This window comes from Mustela erminea, chromosome 4 (genome assembly GCF_009829155.1).
Source record: "Mustela erminea isolate mMusErm1 chromosome 4, mMusErm1.Pri, whole genome shotgun sequence".
In the NCBI taxonomy this organism is placed as follows: Eukaryota; Metazoa; Chordata; class Mammalia; order Carnivora; family Mustelidae; genus Mustela; species Mustela erminea.
The window spans coordinates 30,604,368-30,620,121 of record NC_045617.1 but is presented as its reverse complement, the minus strand read 5'-3'; the positions used below and the strand labels follow the sequence as shown (position 1 = coordinate 30,620,121).

The following is a 15,754-nucleotide window of genomic DNA, read 5'->3' as shown; positions in this document are numbered from 1 at the left end:
GAATATTAAATGCATAAACTTTGAGCTAGGTAAAATATTCTTTCACAATATTATAAAAGTCTAAAATAAGCACCCTAATAGTGTAAATGGTACACAGTAATACTATAAACAAACTTTTAAAAGCACTATAAAGAATTTAACATATGCTACATATATATAGTTAATATGGTAATTCAAAATCTTTACAAGTGAAATAGAACACCTCCATTAATAGTTGCTACTAGGAATTATTTTTCAATTGCATAAAAGTACTGTTTATTTTATATGGATATCATATCAAAATGTATATTACTGGTTTAATGAGAGTCTTTTATTATTTTATACCAGCCTTTAATCATATCAAAATAACTTTTTGAAACATATAACTTTATATATAACTTGTATTCTCAGCTAAGAATACAAAATCTACATTGATGATAGCAATGCAAACTACAAGCAACTTTTAGAAAGAGTTTTTCTACTACATCTAGTTAAGGAAGCATGCTTAACTTTGTCTAAAACATTCAATTTGCAATCCTACAGATTAGTTCTTTTGGAGAAATCCCAAATACATTAAACATTAAACAATACATCAACAAAAACAGTTTTAGAAAAGTAAATTATCAAAAAAATATTTACCTTATTTGCACTTTTAACTCCCAGAAATGTCTGTCCAAGAGGAACTGGTCGAAAACGGCCATCAAAGTAGAAAAGTCCAATACAGGGATTAACGTGTAAAAATGTAGCAACATCCAAGTAGTTGGGTAAGGTTGCAGAGAGCCCAAGAATCCTTATCATACTCTGTGTGGATTCCACCTACATGGGTTATATTATTTAATATCTGATGTAAATTCAACCCATCTGGATTTTTACAGAGTTTGAAATAAGTTTTAATAAATATAGAGTATGAAACATTTACAACAGAACAGGACTCTGCCCCCCCAACCAACACATAGTCTAAACATAGTTTAAACACAACACATAGTCTAAAAGGCAGATAAAATGAAAGAAAACTCGCCTAAATCTGGCATCAGGAATAACCTAATTAAAAATGTGATTTTAGTAGATTTTCTCAACTGGAAAATCCTATTAGTTAAATGGCTTTTTGTTTTTGTTTTGTTTTGTTTTGTTTTTTAAAAATATAACAAGGTAAGTGACATACATGGATTAGATTTTAGTCTAAATTTTACCAATTTATAATTTCATGTGCTAAAAACTAAACGCATAAAAGTCCAAAATAAGTAAGGTAAAATATTTCTAATGTTTTACAAATTTAAATTTAAAATGCATGACAACTGCAAGACAGAAACATTGGAAACTACGTGTTACAATACATTCAATGAAAAATTATTTCAGTTGTTAACTGTCTACCTTCGGCTCAGGTCATGATCCCAGGGTCCTGGGATTGAGCCCCACATCGGGCTCTCTCCTCGGTGGGAATCCTGCTTCTCCCTTTCCCACTCCCCTGCTTGTGTTCCCTCTTTTGCCGTATCTCTCTCTGTCAGATGAATAAATAAAACCTTCAAAAAAATATTTCCAGGGACAATTAAAAATTTATTTTTTAATTAATTAACTATTTATTTATTTTAGAGGTGGGGAGGGGCAGAGGCAAAGGGAGAGAGAGAATCTTAAGCAGGCTCCATGCCTACCATGGAGCATGATGCAAGGCTCCAACTCACAACTGGAGATCATGACCTGAGCAGAAATCAAAAGTCAGACGCCTAACTGACTCAGGCACTCACGTATTTCTCCATGAGCCTTTAAAAAAAATTCTTGAAGACTCATTTATAAAATCAGCATTTTCCTTCCCTAATTATAGATTGCTTACTTAGTCCATAATTCTTCACCTTTTATATAGTATTCCTTTTGTTATATCATAGCAACATATAGTTGAGCATATCAGTGAAACAGATGAAATTCTGAGAAACAAATACTACTAATTATTCTATCATCACATGGGAGAAGTTTTCAAATTGGCTTAACAAATTATCATTAAGCACCTTATATTAAAATAATTTTATATTCATAACAGAAAGTTTGATTGCAGGGAATAACAGCCAAAACCTTGGAAAAAATTACAAACTACTCAAAAAATGTATTGAGCCACATTTTGTGTTCATTGGTGTAGGGTAATACTCTCATTTTGTTTCTGAGCACTGCTGGTAACACTGATTTAATTTGTTCACCAACTATCTGCTAAGCTTTTAATGGCAGGCACGGTGCCAACAGAGCAGGAGCTTAGAGTCTATGCGTAATAATGACAACAAACATTATGATGTGTCCGATTAATAGCAGCACTTTCTGAAAACTGTGAGAATAAGGGAGAGAGATCACTGATTAAACCCAGGTAAATCAGGGAAGGCATGCTGAGCGCAGGTAATGGTTCTAATCCCAGAAAACGGACCGGGAGGGAGGCCAGAAAGGATGGTGAGTTTAAGGTGCTGCACTTACAAAGAACTGGTGGTATGAACTGGAGGAGGGAGGTGACAGAACATCTGGTTAGAAATGAGGGGAGGGGGAACAGGGTGATGGGTACTGAGGAGAGCACGTGCTGTGTTGAGCACTGGGTGTTATACTTAATTAACTACTGAATCACTGAACACTGCATCAGGACTAATTATGTACTATAAGGTAGCTAACTGAACATTAAAAAAAAAAAGAAAGAAATGCAGAAATGACCGTGAAAGAGGAGTCTGTCCATTGAGCTGCTCATAAGCACTCAGCAATGTCCAGTTCTCTCTCTCAATTATGTTTTCGGGTCTAATTCATGACGGTTTATAGTATTGTCATCCTGTTGAGTTTCTAAACATTCTGTAAAAGGTCTTTATCAATTCTAATTTTGTTGACTCAGTGGTTTTCTACTTGTGATTAGACTTGTGAGTTTCTTTATTTAACTCAGGTTTTTAAAAAACTATTTCAGTTTTTTTTTTAAATTGTTATTTCATAATTAAGTTAATCTTTTCAGCTTTATTATTTTCCCATTTGTTTTTGTTAGAATATTCTATTTAAAACTGTCTAACATTTAACATTCAATAATTAACTTATTTATGGTCCCTCCATTCCTGTTTCATTTAAGAGTATAATTCTTACTCTGCATTATAATTCTAGGTATATAAGAGTGCTGTCCCTCTCTCCTTCTCTGCTTTACTTCCATGATCACTTACTGACCTCTAAATGGCAGGAGATTAATCTTTCAGTTGGTTAAGTTTTCAGTCTTCATTTTAACAGGTATAAAAGTGTAGAATGTATGCGTGCATGCATGTATTATATGTATGTATGTGTGCATATACATCTATATAGATGTATATATGTCATTTTATCATATAAAAGTTATTTCTAAATTTCTATTTTATTTTATAAAGCCTCTGATGTGTTCAATTTCTGCTTTGAGAAAATGTTGCATGGAGACCTGAGATTTACCTATTCATAGGATATGCAATTCTACATGTTTGATCACCTTACCATATTAATTACATTATTCAAGTTCTCGATGTTAGCAATATAGGATGTTAGTATTTGCCAAAAGAAAGAATCATTTTAATCACATGCAAACTTCCCATTTTGAATTAGGATACAAAATGTTCCTAAGGGGAATAATTTATACCATTACCATGATACAGTAAAGGACCATTCATCCTTAAGCCCTCAGGGTTCTGGAGAAATACTGGGTAGCATTCTGCAGCCCATGTCCTTATAATAATCTTTCTGTCTGTGATTTTTGTATCTCTTCTGCTTTCATATTTTGTATACTTCCCTTTTATTAAAAGATTTTATTTTTTGAATTTTTAAAAAAGTTATTAAAATTTTTTAAAAATTATTATTATTTTTTAAAGATTTTATTTATTTATTTGAAAGACGGAGGTCAGAGTAGGCAGAGAGGCAGGCGGGGGTGGGGGGAGGCAGGCCCCCTGCTGAGCTGAGAGCCTGATGTGGGGCTCAATCCCAGGACTCTGGGATCATAACCTGAGCCAAAGGCAGAGGCTTAACCCACTGAGCCACCCCGGCGCTCCGTATACCTCCCTTCTAAATAGAAGTCTGATTTGGAAAACTGGTTTCTTACCTGAGGTTTGAAAACCTCTGATGTGATTTGAAAAAGTACACATGATTTAGAATGAATTTGGCAAGTTAATCGACCAATGAGAGAATGCATATAAAAAGATTTAACCTTATCATTATTTTTTAAAATCCAGAAATATATGTCATTCTCTCTTGTTATCGTAAGTAAAATAAGGGGGTTTATGGAAGGACATTTGGGTAAATATTTTAATTATTTCTTCAGTTTCCTATGTTTCTTCTTTGGTCAAAAACTGCTTGCATCATGCTGGTATCCTCAGTTTTCTGCACCTAAGTGAGCAATTCCCAAGGCCAGATTTCTCCCTGCGTGCTGTAATACAATGTACATACAGGCTGGGAAAAATCCAAATGCCTGGGTATACTCCCCAACACAAATGTTTCTTATAAGTATAAGAGAAATTGTGGCCCTGTAACTTCCAAACTCTTTCTGTAAGTTTAGAGATGAGTTTAGAGGTTATATCTCGGCCTATCTGAAGAGTAAACAAAACATCACCTATGAGATATGTACAGCTCCTTAGAAGATTCTTAGCACTTCTGTGAGAGAATCAGAACTGCAACTTGTAAACCAACTTTCCTTTCAAATTAAAGGTATTTGTCTGGATATAAAAACAATCTCCCTGGCAAAAGTCCTAAACGGAGTTTATCAAGTACTGAATCAACATAAACATTTGTCTGGCAGAGTTACAGACTGGTTAAAGAAACAGTTCCATTTGTTCCTTAAACTTACAAATCAGTGGATTTGTAAAAATTATTTAAAAATGTATAAATTACCTAAATTTACAGAAGAAAATGAAAAAATAAGAGAATAAAAAATAAGAAAAAGGATAAATAAGAGAATTTTCAAAATATGGTTTTGAATATACTTCAGAAAGTTTTACCTCTAGGTGATATTAACCAGAAAACAACTCAATAAGCCTTGGAAATCATATTTTGTTAAATTACTGTTCAATCACTGTTAATTCATTTTTAGTGAGGATTTTATAAACCTGCTTTCACAATAAAAAGGGGACAAAGTATGTTCCAATTTGATGTTCATTATTACTAGAAAGGATTCAATAATAAAATATATAACAACAGATAGTCAGAAAAGGGAGTAAACAAACAAACAAACAAACAAATACTCCTTAAAGAGGAGCAAGCACAGCATTTTAAATAAGGTCAGAGAAGATTCTGCCATTTCATTAGTCAGTCAACAGATTTCAATTGTATAACTAAATGGATTTTGGAGTGAGGCCAAGGATGGACCAGGAAATAACAATAAACATAACAGTGTGCAGTAAACACAACAGGGTATTTACAATCAAAGAGCTGACATTTTAGTGAGAGACAACCATAAACTCATAAACAAATTAGGCATTATCAGGTATCGCTAAGTGCCATGAGTGAAACAAAACAGGGTAATGGCATAAAAAGTAGCATGGGAGGGGTCCCACTTTAGGTGGGATAAGGAAGAAAATCATCGCTAAAGAAATATGAGGGATCGGGGTGCCTGGGTGGCTCAGTGGGTAAAAGCCTCTGCCTTCGGCTCAGGTCATGATCCCAGGGTCCTGGGATGGAGCCCCGCATTGGGCTCTCTGCTCAGCAGGGAGCCTGCTTCCTCCTCCCTCTCTCTCTGCCTGCCTCTCTGCCTACTTGTGATCTCTGTCTGTCAAATAAATAAATAAAATCTTAAAAAAAAAAAAAAGAAATATGAGGGATGATCAGGGGATAAAAACCTTCAAACAGAAGAAAAAGTAAGTGCAAAGGAGGACTGTAACAAGCTGAACAGAAAGCAGATGATGAGAGGAGAGAGTGACCAGAACTGAGTTTAGAGGTCGGGAATCCTCTTGTGTCTGACTCTGTGGGTCGTAATTCACAACCTTGATTTAATAGACACATAAGAGCACTTTCTACCCACCATACTGAAAAATACACATGGGAATTTACATTAAATAGTTATAGGAATCTTGAAACAATTAAATATATTATTAAGTCACAAAAAACTCAGTAAGTTCCAAAACCGAAAAAAAAAAAAAATAGGCCACATTCTCTGATTACAGTGTAACATACTCAGAAAGATAAAACCAAGGAATGGCCCAAAATTTCTACTCACTTTGTGATTAAAATATATCATTATGATCCTATGAGGTTACTATCAGTAACTTCATAGCAGGTTTCTGAGAAGGCTGTTGATAAGTTAGCTCAGTCTAAAAGACTCAGTGGATATAAGCAAAGTACTTCAATGTGAGTTATATGAATACTTTCAGAATTAGCCATCTATCAACACTGGCTTAGGACTTAAATTTTGGGTAATGTGGATACAATGAATAAGACAGAGATCTATACATACAGAGACTGCAAAAACATAAGGAGAAAGGATTAAAACATGATAGAGGTAGATGGAAATTAGAGTATAAATACATATACAACATCTGACCATGGATTTGCATTCACTAAAAAATCTTATGAACAGCAGCAAAATCCCAAACAAACCCAATTAAAAACAAGAGAACCCTCTATGGGGGAAACAATGAATATACCTATTACTTAAGAAACTTCCTTTACATGTTGTGATGAGAGTCTTTTATACTGATTAGAATGAGGATTTTAATCACACACAATAGTTCTAGTTTTGCTTTAAAATAATTATTTAGAGGGGCGCCTGGATGGTTCAGTGGGTTAAAGTCTCTGCCTTTGGCTCAGGTCATGATCCCTGGGTCCTGGGATCGAGCCCTGCATTAGGCTCTCTGCTCGGCAGGGAGCCTGCTTTCCCCTCTCTATCTCTGCCTGCCTCTCTGCCTGCTTGTGATTTCTGTCAAATAAGTAAATAACATCTTTAAAAAAATAAAATAAAATAGTTACTTACAATATAAAAGTTACTGAACATATTTTTAGAGTATTTCCATGTCAAATACATGATACTCTGCAAACACCAGATATTTTTCTGTGAAAAATCCGATTTAAAACTACTCTATTTTTTATCTAAAGGTATAATCCTATTATTCTCAATATATATAATAGCCTATATGTGAATTACTTTCTTTTTTTTTTTTTTTTTAAAGATTTTTATTTATTTGTTATATAGAGAGAGAGAGATACAGAGCGCAAGCACAGGCAGACAGAGTGGCAGGCTAGAGGCAGAGGGAGAAGCAGGCTCCCTGCCGAGCAAGGAGCCTGATGTGGGACTCGATCCCAGGACGCTGGGAACATGACCTGAGCCGAAGGCAGCCGCTTAACCAACTGAGCCACCCAGGCGTCCCTGAATTACTTTCTTTTAAATGAGATTAACTTGGAACTTTATGTTAAACCAAATCTCAAAGTTCTATAAACTATACACATCCACCTAAAAAAGTATTAATTGTTGAAAATTACAAAAAATCTTTTTCAAGATTTTATTTATTTACTTGACAGAGAGATGGAGAGAGAGTACAAGTAGGCAGAGCTGCAGGCAGGGGGAGAGGGAGAAGCAGGATCCCTGTTGAGCAGGGAGCCCGATGCGGGGCTTGATCCCAGGACCCTGAGACCATGACCTGAGCTGAAGGCAGAGGCTTAACCCACTGAGCCACCCAGGTACCCCGAAAACTATAAAAATTTTAATATTTTACAGCTTCTTCTGTATCATTAGCCCAAAACTATGCAGTAAGTTTTTAATGATATTTGCCCCTAGATAAAATTGAAGTTAATACAGTTAAGAAGACAACTAGTATTTGTTCAGCGTTATTATATACAACAGATTTGGCCTTTATTACAATTTTCTCTTCCAAATTCCTGTCAGTCATGCCAAGTGTGTTGTGAATTTGGTCCCTAATATCAACTCACAGAACCTGAACCGGAACCTGAACACAACCAAGACTATTAGAATAGCTTCTAACGGTACTTCAGTTACAAAAGTTGATGTGCCATATAAAACACTGCCATCTACTGGGAGCATCTGGTAATTAAAAGGAACAAATAAAAACAGGAACTTTGCTTTTTAAAAAAACCACAGTTATGAGCTTTGTCATAGCATATTAAGAAATAAGAAGAATCAAATACCTCCTTCTATCAAGGGTGTTAAAATCTAGTAAAGGATAAAAGTGAAGACAGAATTAATTATAGCAAGTTGTGAAATTATAAGGACAATAGTGGTAAGGGCTAAAACTGTGTAAAGGAGCAGAGAGGGAATCCAGAAAAGGTGTAATTCATTTTGAATTTTGTACTAGGAAACACTTAAAATAAGAAGTGATATTTGGCAGATTCAAAAGGATATCAGGTTTTTAACAGATGAATGTGTGGAGTGATGAAGATATGTAATTCTGTATTTATAACCTTTAATCTCATAACTGATAACACATTCTGCTCCAGTGAGATGAATTTAATCTCTGGAAAAGAGTCAACTGTTTTGGAAAGGAAATAGAGAAGAAGGAATGCATAGTTTTGTGTGGCTGGAACCTATTACAGCTAAGGAATATGCAGAAGTTAAAAGTTAGACAAATAGATCACAATAGTCTTTAATGTCCAGATAAGGAATTTTAACGTTTTTCTTCAGATAACAAAGAGCAATCTGTCAAGTTTATGAGCATAATAGTGCTAAACCACAGAAGCAGAGTTTCATTATGTGATGAGAGATATCACTGTGTATGATAAATATATTATCATATATATTATATATTTAGATGTTATATATATTATATACTATATTCCTATATCATATATTAAGATATACATTTCTATAATTGTATTACATATGTAATAAACAGACCTGTAATACATTTTACATATTTAGTTTATACACATTTAACTTTATATGGTTTATAACATAGATTATATATGTAAAATTATACCTTTATAAAGTTAACAAAATATTTATAAATTTATATTGCACATATATATATATATATTAGATATATATGAGAAATACATAATGACATGTGTCTGTGTACGTATATACAGAAGTATTAGCAGGTCTGCAATCTATTTGCTCCCTTAACTAGAGGTACTCGGGAAAGATGTCCTAGTTAAATCCCCTTGTAAACTTGCTATTGCAGACCTCCTGGTAAATGTACTAAGGATATTCATTTGGCCTCTAATGTTCTCTAGTTACAGGAAAGTGCTTATCTTCATAATGCTTTTAGTTGATGGATGTGGTCTCTCTAGGCGGCTTAACGTAAATAATCCTAGAATGTATGGATTCCTATGGCATGGCTCCCCGAAAAACATCACTAAGCTATATAAGTATCATGCTATAAAATAAAACATTTAATGATTCAAATAGCTCTCTTTTCTGCAGATGATGCCCTGCATGCTTCTTTTTGAGCCCTCCTATGTAAAATCTAGGCCAGAGCCAATGCAAAATGGCAAGAAAGGACCCGGAAAGCAGTGACAGCAGTTCCAGGCTTCTCCATGCTTCACCTGTGTCTCACAACTATCTGATTCCTTGAAATTCTTACGTTGGATATGAGCTAAAATCTCCGATTTTTGTCATTTTGAGTATTTCAGCCTTTTGCATTTTATGCATGTGTGTTTATGTGTATATGTATACATGTTTTTTAAATTAATATGGTAAAATACGAACATGAATTCCATCTCTGTTAGCAAAGCACCTTTATAATTTGTAGCACATTCTTCTGTGACTATGCATCCTATTCTACCTAAACCTAAAATCTAAAGATAAGCAAGAACTCTGTTAACTATACCCATAGCACCTAGAACTATGTGGCTGGCATACGTTCACTAGTTTAATGAATGAGAAAATAAATATATCGTATATGTTTTCCTTTACATAAATGGGATTGTGCTATATATAGAGGACAGCTTCCTATTTCAATGAGAATATAATCTATCTTCGAAGTCCAGTTCATACAGCTCTACCTCATTCTTTTTAAAAGCTGTAATGCAGCATTTTATGGTATGAATATAATTTATTAAACCACTTCATCTTTTGTTGGACATCTCGGTTGCTTCTAGCATATTTTGCATTAGCAAGAAAGCTACAGTGAACACTGGTGTTATTATATCTATATGTTTGTGCTATTATTTCCATACATTAGCTCCCTAGAAGTAAAAACACAGGGTTGATTTTATTGTTTTTAAAGATTTTATTTATTTATTCGACAGAGATAGAAGAGCACAAGTAGGCAGAGCAGCAGGCAGAGGGAGAGGGAGAAGCAGGCTCCCTGCTGAGCAAAGAGTCCGATGCGGGGCTTGATCCCAGGACCCTGACCTGACCCCAGGATCATGACCTGAGCTGAAGGCAGACATTTAACCGATTGAGCCACCGAGGTGCCCCCACAGAGTTGATTTTAGCGGGTGCTTTCAAATTACATTCTTTTTCACTTCTGTCAATCTGGTAAAACTCTCATGTCCCTTTAAGCATCTTTTCTATAATGCTCAGTATGCTTATTTTTACTGTGAAATGAATTTTCCAAATTTTTAAAGTTTGTATTTCTTATTAATTTCTAATAATTATTAAATATAAAAGAAATTTATTGTATTGCTACAAATAATTTGTTATTTTGTCTTATTTTTTAACTTTTTGAAGGAGTCTTAACTGGCCACATATTCCCTTTACAACCTTTGGAGTTTTCAATTTTGCTTAGAGGTTCTCTACCTCAAGGTTATGAAAAAATCCTCTCTTATGTCTTCTTTAATGTACTAACAAAGTTTTGTTTGATATAGCTAAATTATCATTTTTTTAAAAATGTTTTGTTTATTCATTTGAGAGAGAAAGAGACAGAGAAAGTGCTCAGGAGCTGAGGGAGGGGCAGAGGCAGAGGGAGAAGCTTGCTCTCCACTGAGCAGGGAGGGAGCCTGATGCTGGACTCCATCCCAGGACCCTGGTACATAACTGGAGCCAAAGGCAGACGCTCAACTGAGCCAACCAGGCATCCCTGATATAGCTAATTATTAACCATCTAGAATTTTATGGTGGATTTACCAGATGAAAACACAATATTTTAAGGCATTTTAAAATGCAATATTAACTTTTTAAAATTTTGCACTCCATTTTTTATATTAAATTCCCAAATCTAGACCTGGATCAGAGCTGTTTAGCATATGAAGTATAAAAGAAATGATGCAACTAGTTTTCATTTATTTTCTATACAGGTAAAATCTAACAACAAACGCCATTTTTAATACTCATGGGCATTCTGAGACACTTTATCTTTTTACTTAATGAAAATAGGGGCGGGCAGAAAATAACCATGATACACTGGTAAATTTACCAGTCTTTGTTTGGACTATTAATGAATAGCCACAAAGCTCCAAAACTAGAGACTGTGCACACATGTCTTTTTTAAAAAAATAATTATTAAGATTATGCATATGAGGTGATTTATATGATCTAGTATACCAGAAAATTTATAAATCATGTTCAGATTTTTTCAGAGGATAGAAGGCAGGGAGAAAAATGAAGGAAATCACTAATATTTGCCTATGTTCTGTTATATCTTTAACACTTCATAGATAATATTATACTTGGCTTTGCAAAAACGGTTTAGAAGTTTTCTTGTATTTACTTTGGTCAATTTTTAGAGACTTCAATAAAATAAGACTTGTAAGGAAGGAAGAAAGAGTACTTTCAATACGAAAATAAAATACCTAAAGTTTTCTCCATACTAAAATTGTCTTTATTCCCATGAATAATACATATTAATATTCTTGAACACTATATTTAAGCTTAAAAACATCCCTCCAAAACAAGCTTAAAAATAACTTCCACTTACCTGCCGTAAAGTACGTGCCACTATGCTTTCTAAGACTGGTCCTCTATCTTCATGCAGCAAATGAACTTCATCAAGAATAAGGAGCTTTACAATTTGGGAAAGAGCTACATCTCCGACACTCTTTCTTGTCACTACATCCCATTTTTCTGGGGTGGTCACCAGCATCTGTAAGATAAGATAAAATAAAAAAGAGAAAAAGTCACATAGTTTATATAAATTACAAATGTGTCATTCAAAAAGAATTATGACTGGCAACCTTTATACAGATCAAATAAAAAGTGTTTAAAATATCCCAGAATGATATGTAATTCACTGTAGACACTGTCATTTCAAGAGTAATATTTCATTTCATTTAGCTTCACGTAAGTTGTGACATTAAGCAGTTATTTAAAAGTCAATGATAATAGTCTGTCAAAAAATTATAGTAAAGTGTACAAAATACAAAGCTTTTTTGAAAAGTGTCTTATGATGTAAAAAAACAAATGATTCTGGGTGCCTGGTTGGCTCAGGTCATAATCCCAGGGTCCTGGGATCGAACCTGCTTTGGGCTCTCTGCTCGGCGGGGAGTCAGCTTGTCCCTCTCCCTCTGCCCCTCCCTGTCTCCAGTAAATAAAATCTTTAAAAAAAAATAAACAAAACAAAAAAAACAATTCTATCTTTTAAACTGCATACAATGATAATGGCCTTTACCTGAAAAGGGACAATGAAGTGAACCAAATGTTAAAAGGCAATAAGAAGGAAACCAAGAATCCACTCCAGGAATGATCACCTGTTTATACCTACCCAAATGTGAAGGAAACTTTACTACAGACACACAGTTTTCAAAAAATTGCCCTTTAATATCAACTAGTATATGCACTATTTTGTACCAAAAATAATACAAACAATACAGCCTAACTGGCACACAACTGCAACCCAAAGACAGTCACTGGAGATTCCAGGGCGTGTAGAGCAGGAGGTTAAGCCCGAGGCATTTATGTGAGCCTCACAGTAGCAGACCATTTAACATGAAACTATAATGAAAATTCTCTTTGCTTTTCACACATTAAACTGTCTCCTCTAAAATCATCCTGTTGCAGAGAAAAAGATGACAAGTTTAATAATACCTTCTACTATAGTAATACTACATTAGGAAACGAGCCAATATGTGGACAATTCAAAGAATACTAGATAAATCAAAACTACAGTTTCTCATCAGGATTAGAGACCGATGATAATCACAGTTGAACTGTGCTTTGAAGGGGTTCACTGAGATGAGGGTCAGAGTGTTCTCTCAACACTTTTGTTATTTCACGTCTGGTTAAGTCACCTATGGGGACAATAATTACCTTGATTTTTGTTTTATTTTTAATTTTTAGATTGGTACAAATTATATATAAACTCCTTAACAAATCCCAAACATGATGTGCCAATATGACCTGTTGCATTATTAGAGATACCACTGCTTTCATTATGAAATGAGCTGTATCAATGACAAAATTTCAAAGCTGTACTTGAAGAGAAATTAAATTAACTTGAAGAGAAATTATCTAAGATACGAAATACTATAAATCCAAAGTTACTTAGTTCAAAGTTGCTAAAGCTGAATGGCAATGTTGAGATGACAACAAATTTTACGGAAAGGATATGCTGCTGGAATTAAGTATAAACAGATGTATAATAAATTTTGAGATCTAAAATGGGTAAAAACATTCACTGTGAATTAAAATCTCTTGGAACAAATTCAAATTGAACTTCTACTTTGAATAACGACAACTTTAGAATAATCCAAAATATAGGGATTACTTATTAACAACCCTTTTCATTCAAAATCCTGGAAGACAAGCCTATCTGCTTTCAAAACAACAATTCTTATACGCTGTATATTTAATATAAAAATTTAAGTAAGTAAGCTTATTAAGTCATGAATGTTAGGAATGACACAGGGTACACTTTTAAATAATAAAGCTTGGCTTCCTACCTCACCATGAACTTAGAATATGATGCTTATACTGTCTTATAATTAACTTTCAGCGATGACAATGTGGGAACAAATTGTAAATCAAATTTTTCAGATATCAGAAAGCTATACTGATGAAACCTTAAAAATCCATTTTAGCATTTTATTATACTTTAATTTCAGCACAGTTAGAAGAGGCTTCATTTATATTACTATTTTATCACTTCAATTCCCTGAACTTAAAATGTCTAGAACATGAAGTGTCACATTTGCTTAATGAATTGGAACTCATGCAAGACATTTCCATCTGCTCTTATATTGGGGCATGGGTTAACCATCAACATTTTTACTGTCAACTTAAATTTCTCTCAATACATGTACTTATTCCCTCAGAAACACAAAAATCATTACTTGAAACTGTTCCAGTTTTATCTTGTCCACTGGGAAAATGGCACAGTCACGATGTTATATACAACCATTGTGTCAAAAATTTGGTGTCTTTAGTTTTAAAATCCTTATCCATTTGATAGAAATACCAAATGACCTGAGATCTGGCAGAACCAATTCATCTGGTAGTTCACTTAAACATTAATATTAATATTAATATTATAGCATTGCAAATCACAATTAGCATACTGTACATCAAATCCTGAGAACATATTCATCTTACAGTTTATATCCCTTGACCAATATTTCCTCATTTCCTGAAATTCCAGCCCTTGGCAACCACCTCTCTACTATTTAAGTTCATCTTTTTTATATTTCACATTTAAGTTAGAACACACAGTATTGGTCATTCTCTGTCTTATTTCACCTAGCATAATGTCCTCAAGGTCCATCCATGTCGAAAAGTTGAGTTTCCTTCCTTTTTATGGCTGATCAATATTCCATTGTACATATACACTACATTTTCCTTATCCATTCATCCACTGGGGGACACTTGGGTTGTTCCCATGTCTTGGCTACTGTTAATAATGCTGCAAAGAACATGAGGAAATGTGAAGACATTAAATTTTGTCAAAAATTTTTTCTGCATTTAGTAAGATTATGGTATGATTTTTCTCTTTCATTCTATTAATATGATGCATTAATCTGTTTATATTTTCTCTTTCTCCATGAGTCAGTAGATTGTATGTTTCTAGGAATTTATCCATTTTTTCTAGGTTGTCCAATTTGCTGATATATGATTGTTCACAGTAGTCTCTTATGATCCTCTCTATTTCTATGGTATCCAAATTGGAAAGGAAGTCGTGAAACTGTCACTATATCAGTATCAGAAGACATGATACTATATATAGAAAACCTTAAGGACTCCACCAAAAAAAAAAACAAACCCTGTTAAAACTAATAAATTAATTCAGTAAAGTTACAGGATACCAAATGAACAGATAGGAATCTATTTTATTTCTATAAATTACTAACAAACTATAACAGAAATGAAGAAAATAATCCCATTTACAATTACATCAAAATGAATAAAATACCTGGGAATAAATTTAACCAAGGAGCTGAAAAATCTACATACTGAAAACTATAAGAGACACTGATGAAAGAAATTGATGGAGACCCTAATAATTAGTAAGATATTCTGTGTTCATGGATTGGAAGAATTAATATTGTTAAAAAATCTACAGATTCGGGGAACCTGTGTGGCTCAGTGGGTTAAGCCTCTGCCTTCGGCCCAGGTCATGATCTCAGTATCCTGGGATTGAGGCCTCCATTGGGCTCCCTGCTTGGCAGGGAGCTTGCTTTCCCCTCTCTCTCTGCCTGCCTCTTTGCCTACTTATGATCTCGCTCTCTCGGTCAAATAAATAAATAAAATCTTTTAAAAAAAATCTACAGATTCAATGTAATACATATCAAAATCCTAACAGCATTTTTCACAGAACTAGAACAAAAAATTCTAAAATATGTATGAAACCATAAAAGACCCGAAATAGACAAAGCAATCTTGAGAAAGAAGTACTAAGTGGGAGGCATCATAGTCCCTGATTTCAAATTATTTACGGTAGCCAAGATATGGAAGCAACCTAAGTGTTCATCAGTGGATGAATGGAGAAAGATGTACACACACAAT

General features: G+C 34.0%; 1 protein-coding gene across 2 annotated transcripts in view; it reads right to left on the bottom strand.

The window, feature by feature from the left end:
- The window catches only part of ASCC3 (activating signal cointegrator 1 complex subunit 3), a 336,284-nt gene that overhangs the window by 195,096 nt on the left and 125,434 nt on the right, over positions 1-15,754 (bottom strand). For both annotated transcript variants that reach the window (XM_032338962.1, XM_032338961.1), the window contains exons 11-12: positions 11,739-11,903; positions 619-795 (exon numbers count right to left, since the gene is read on the bottom strand). In XM_032338962.1, coding sequence (XP_032194853.1) covers positions 619-795; positions 11,739-11,903 — 342 coding nt within the window. The remainder of the gene's footprint in view (positions 1-618; positions 796-11,738; positions 11,904-15,754) is intronic.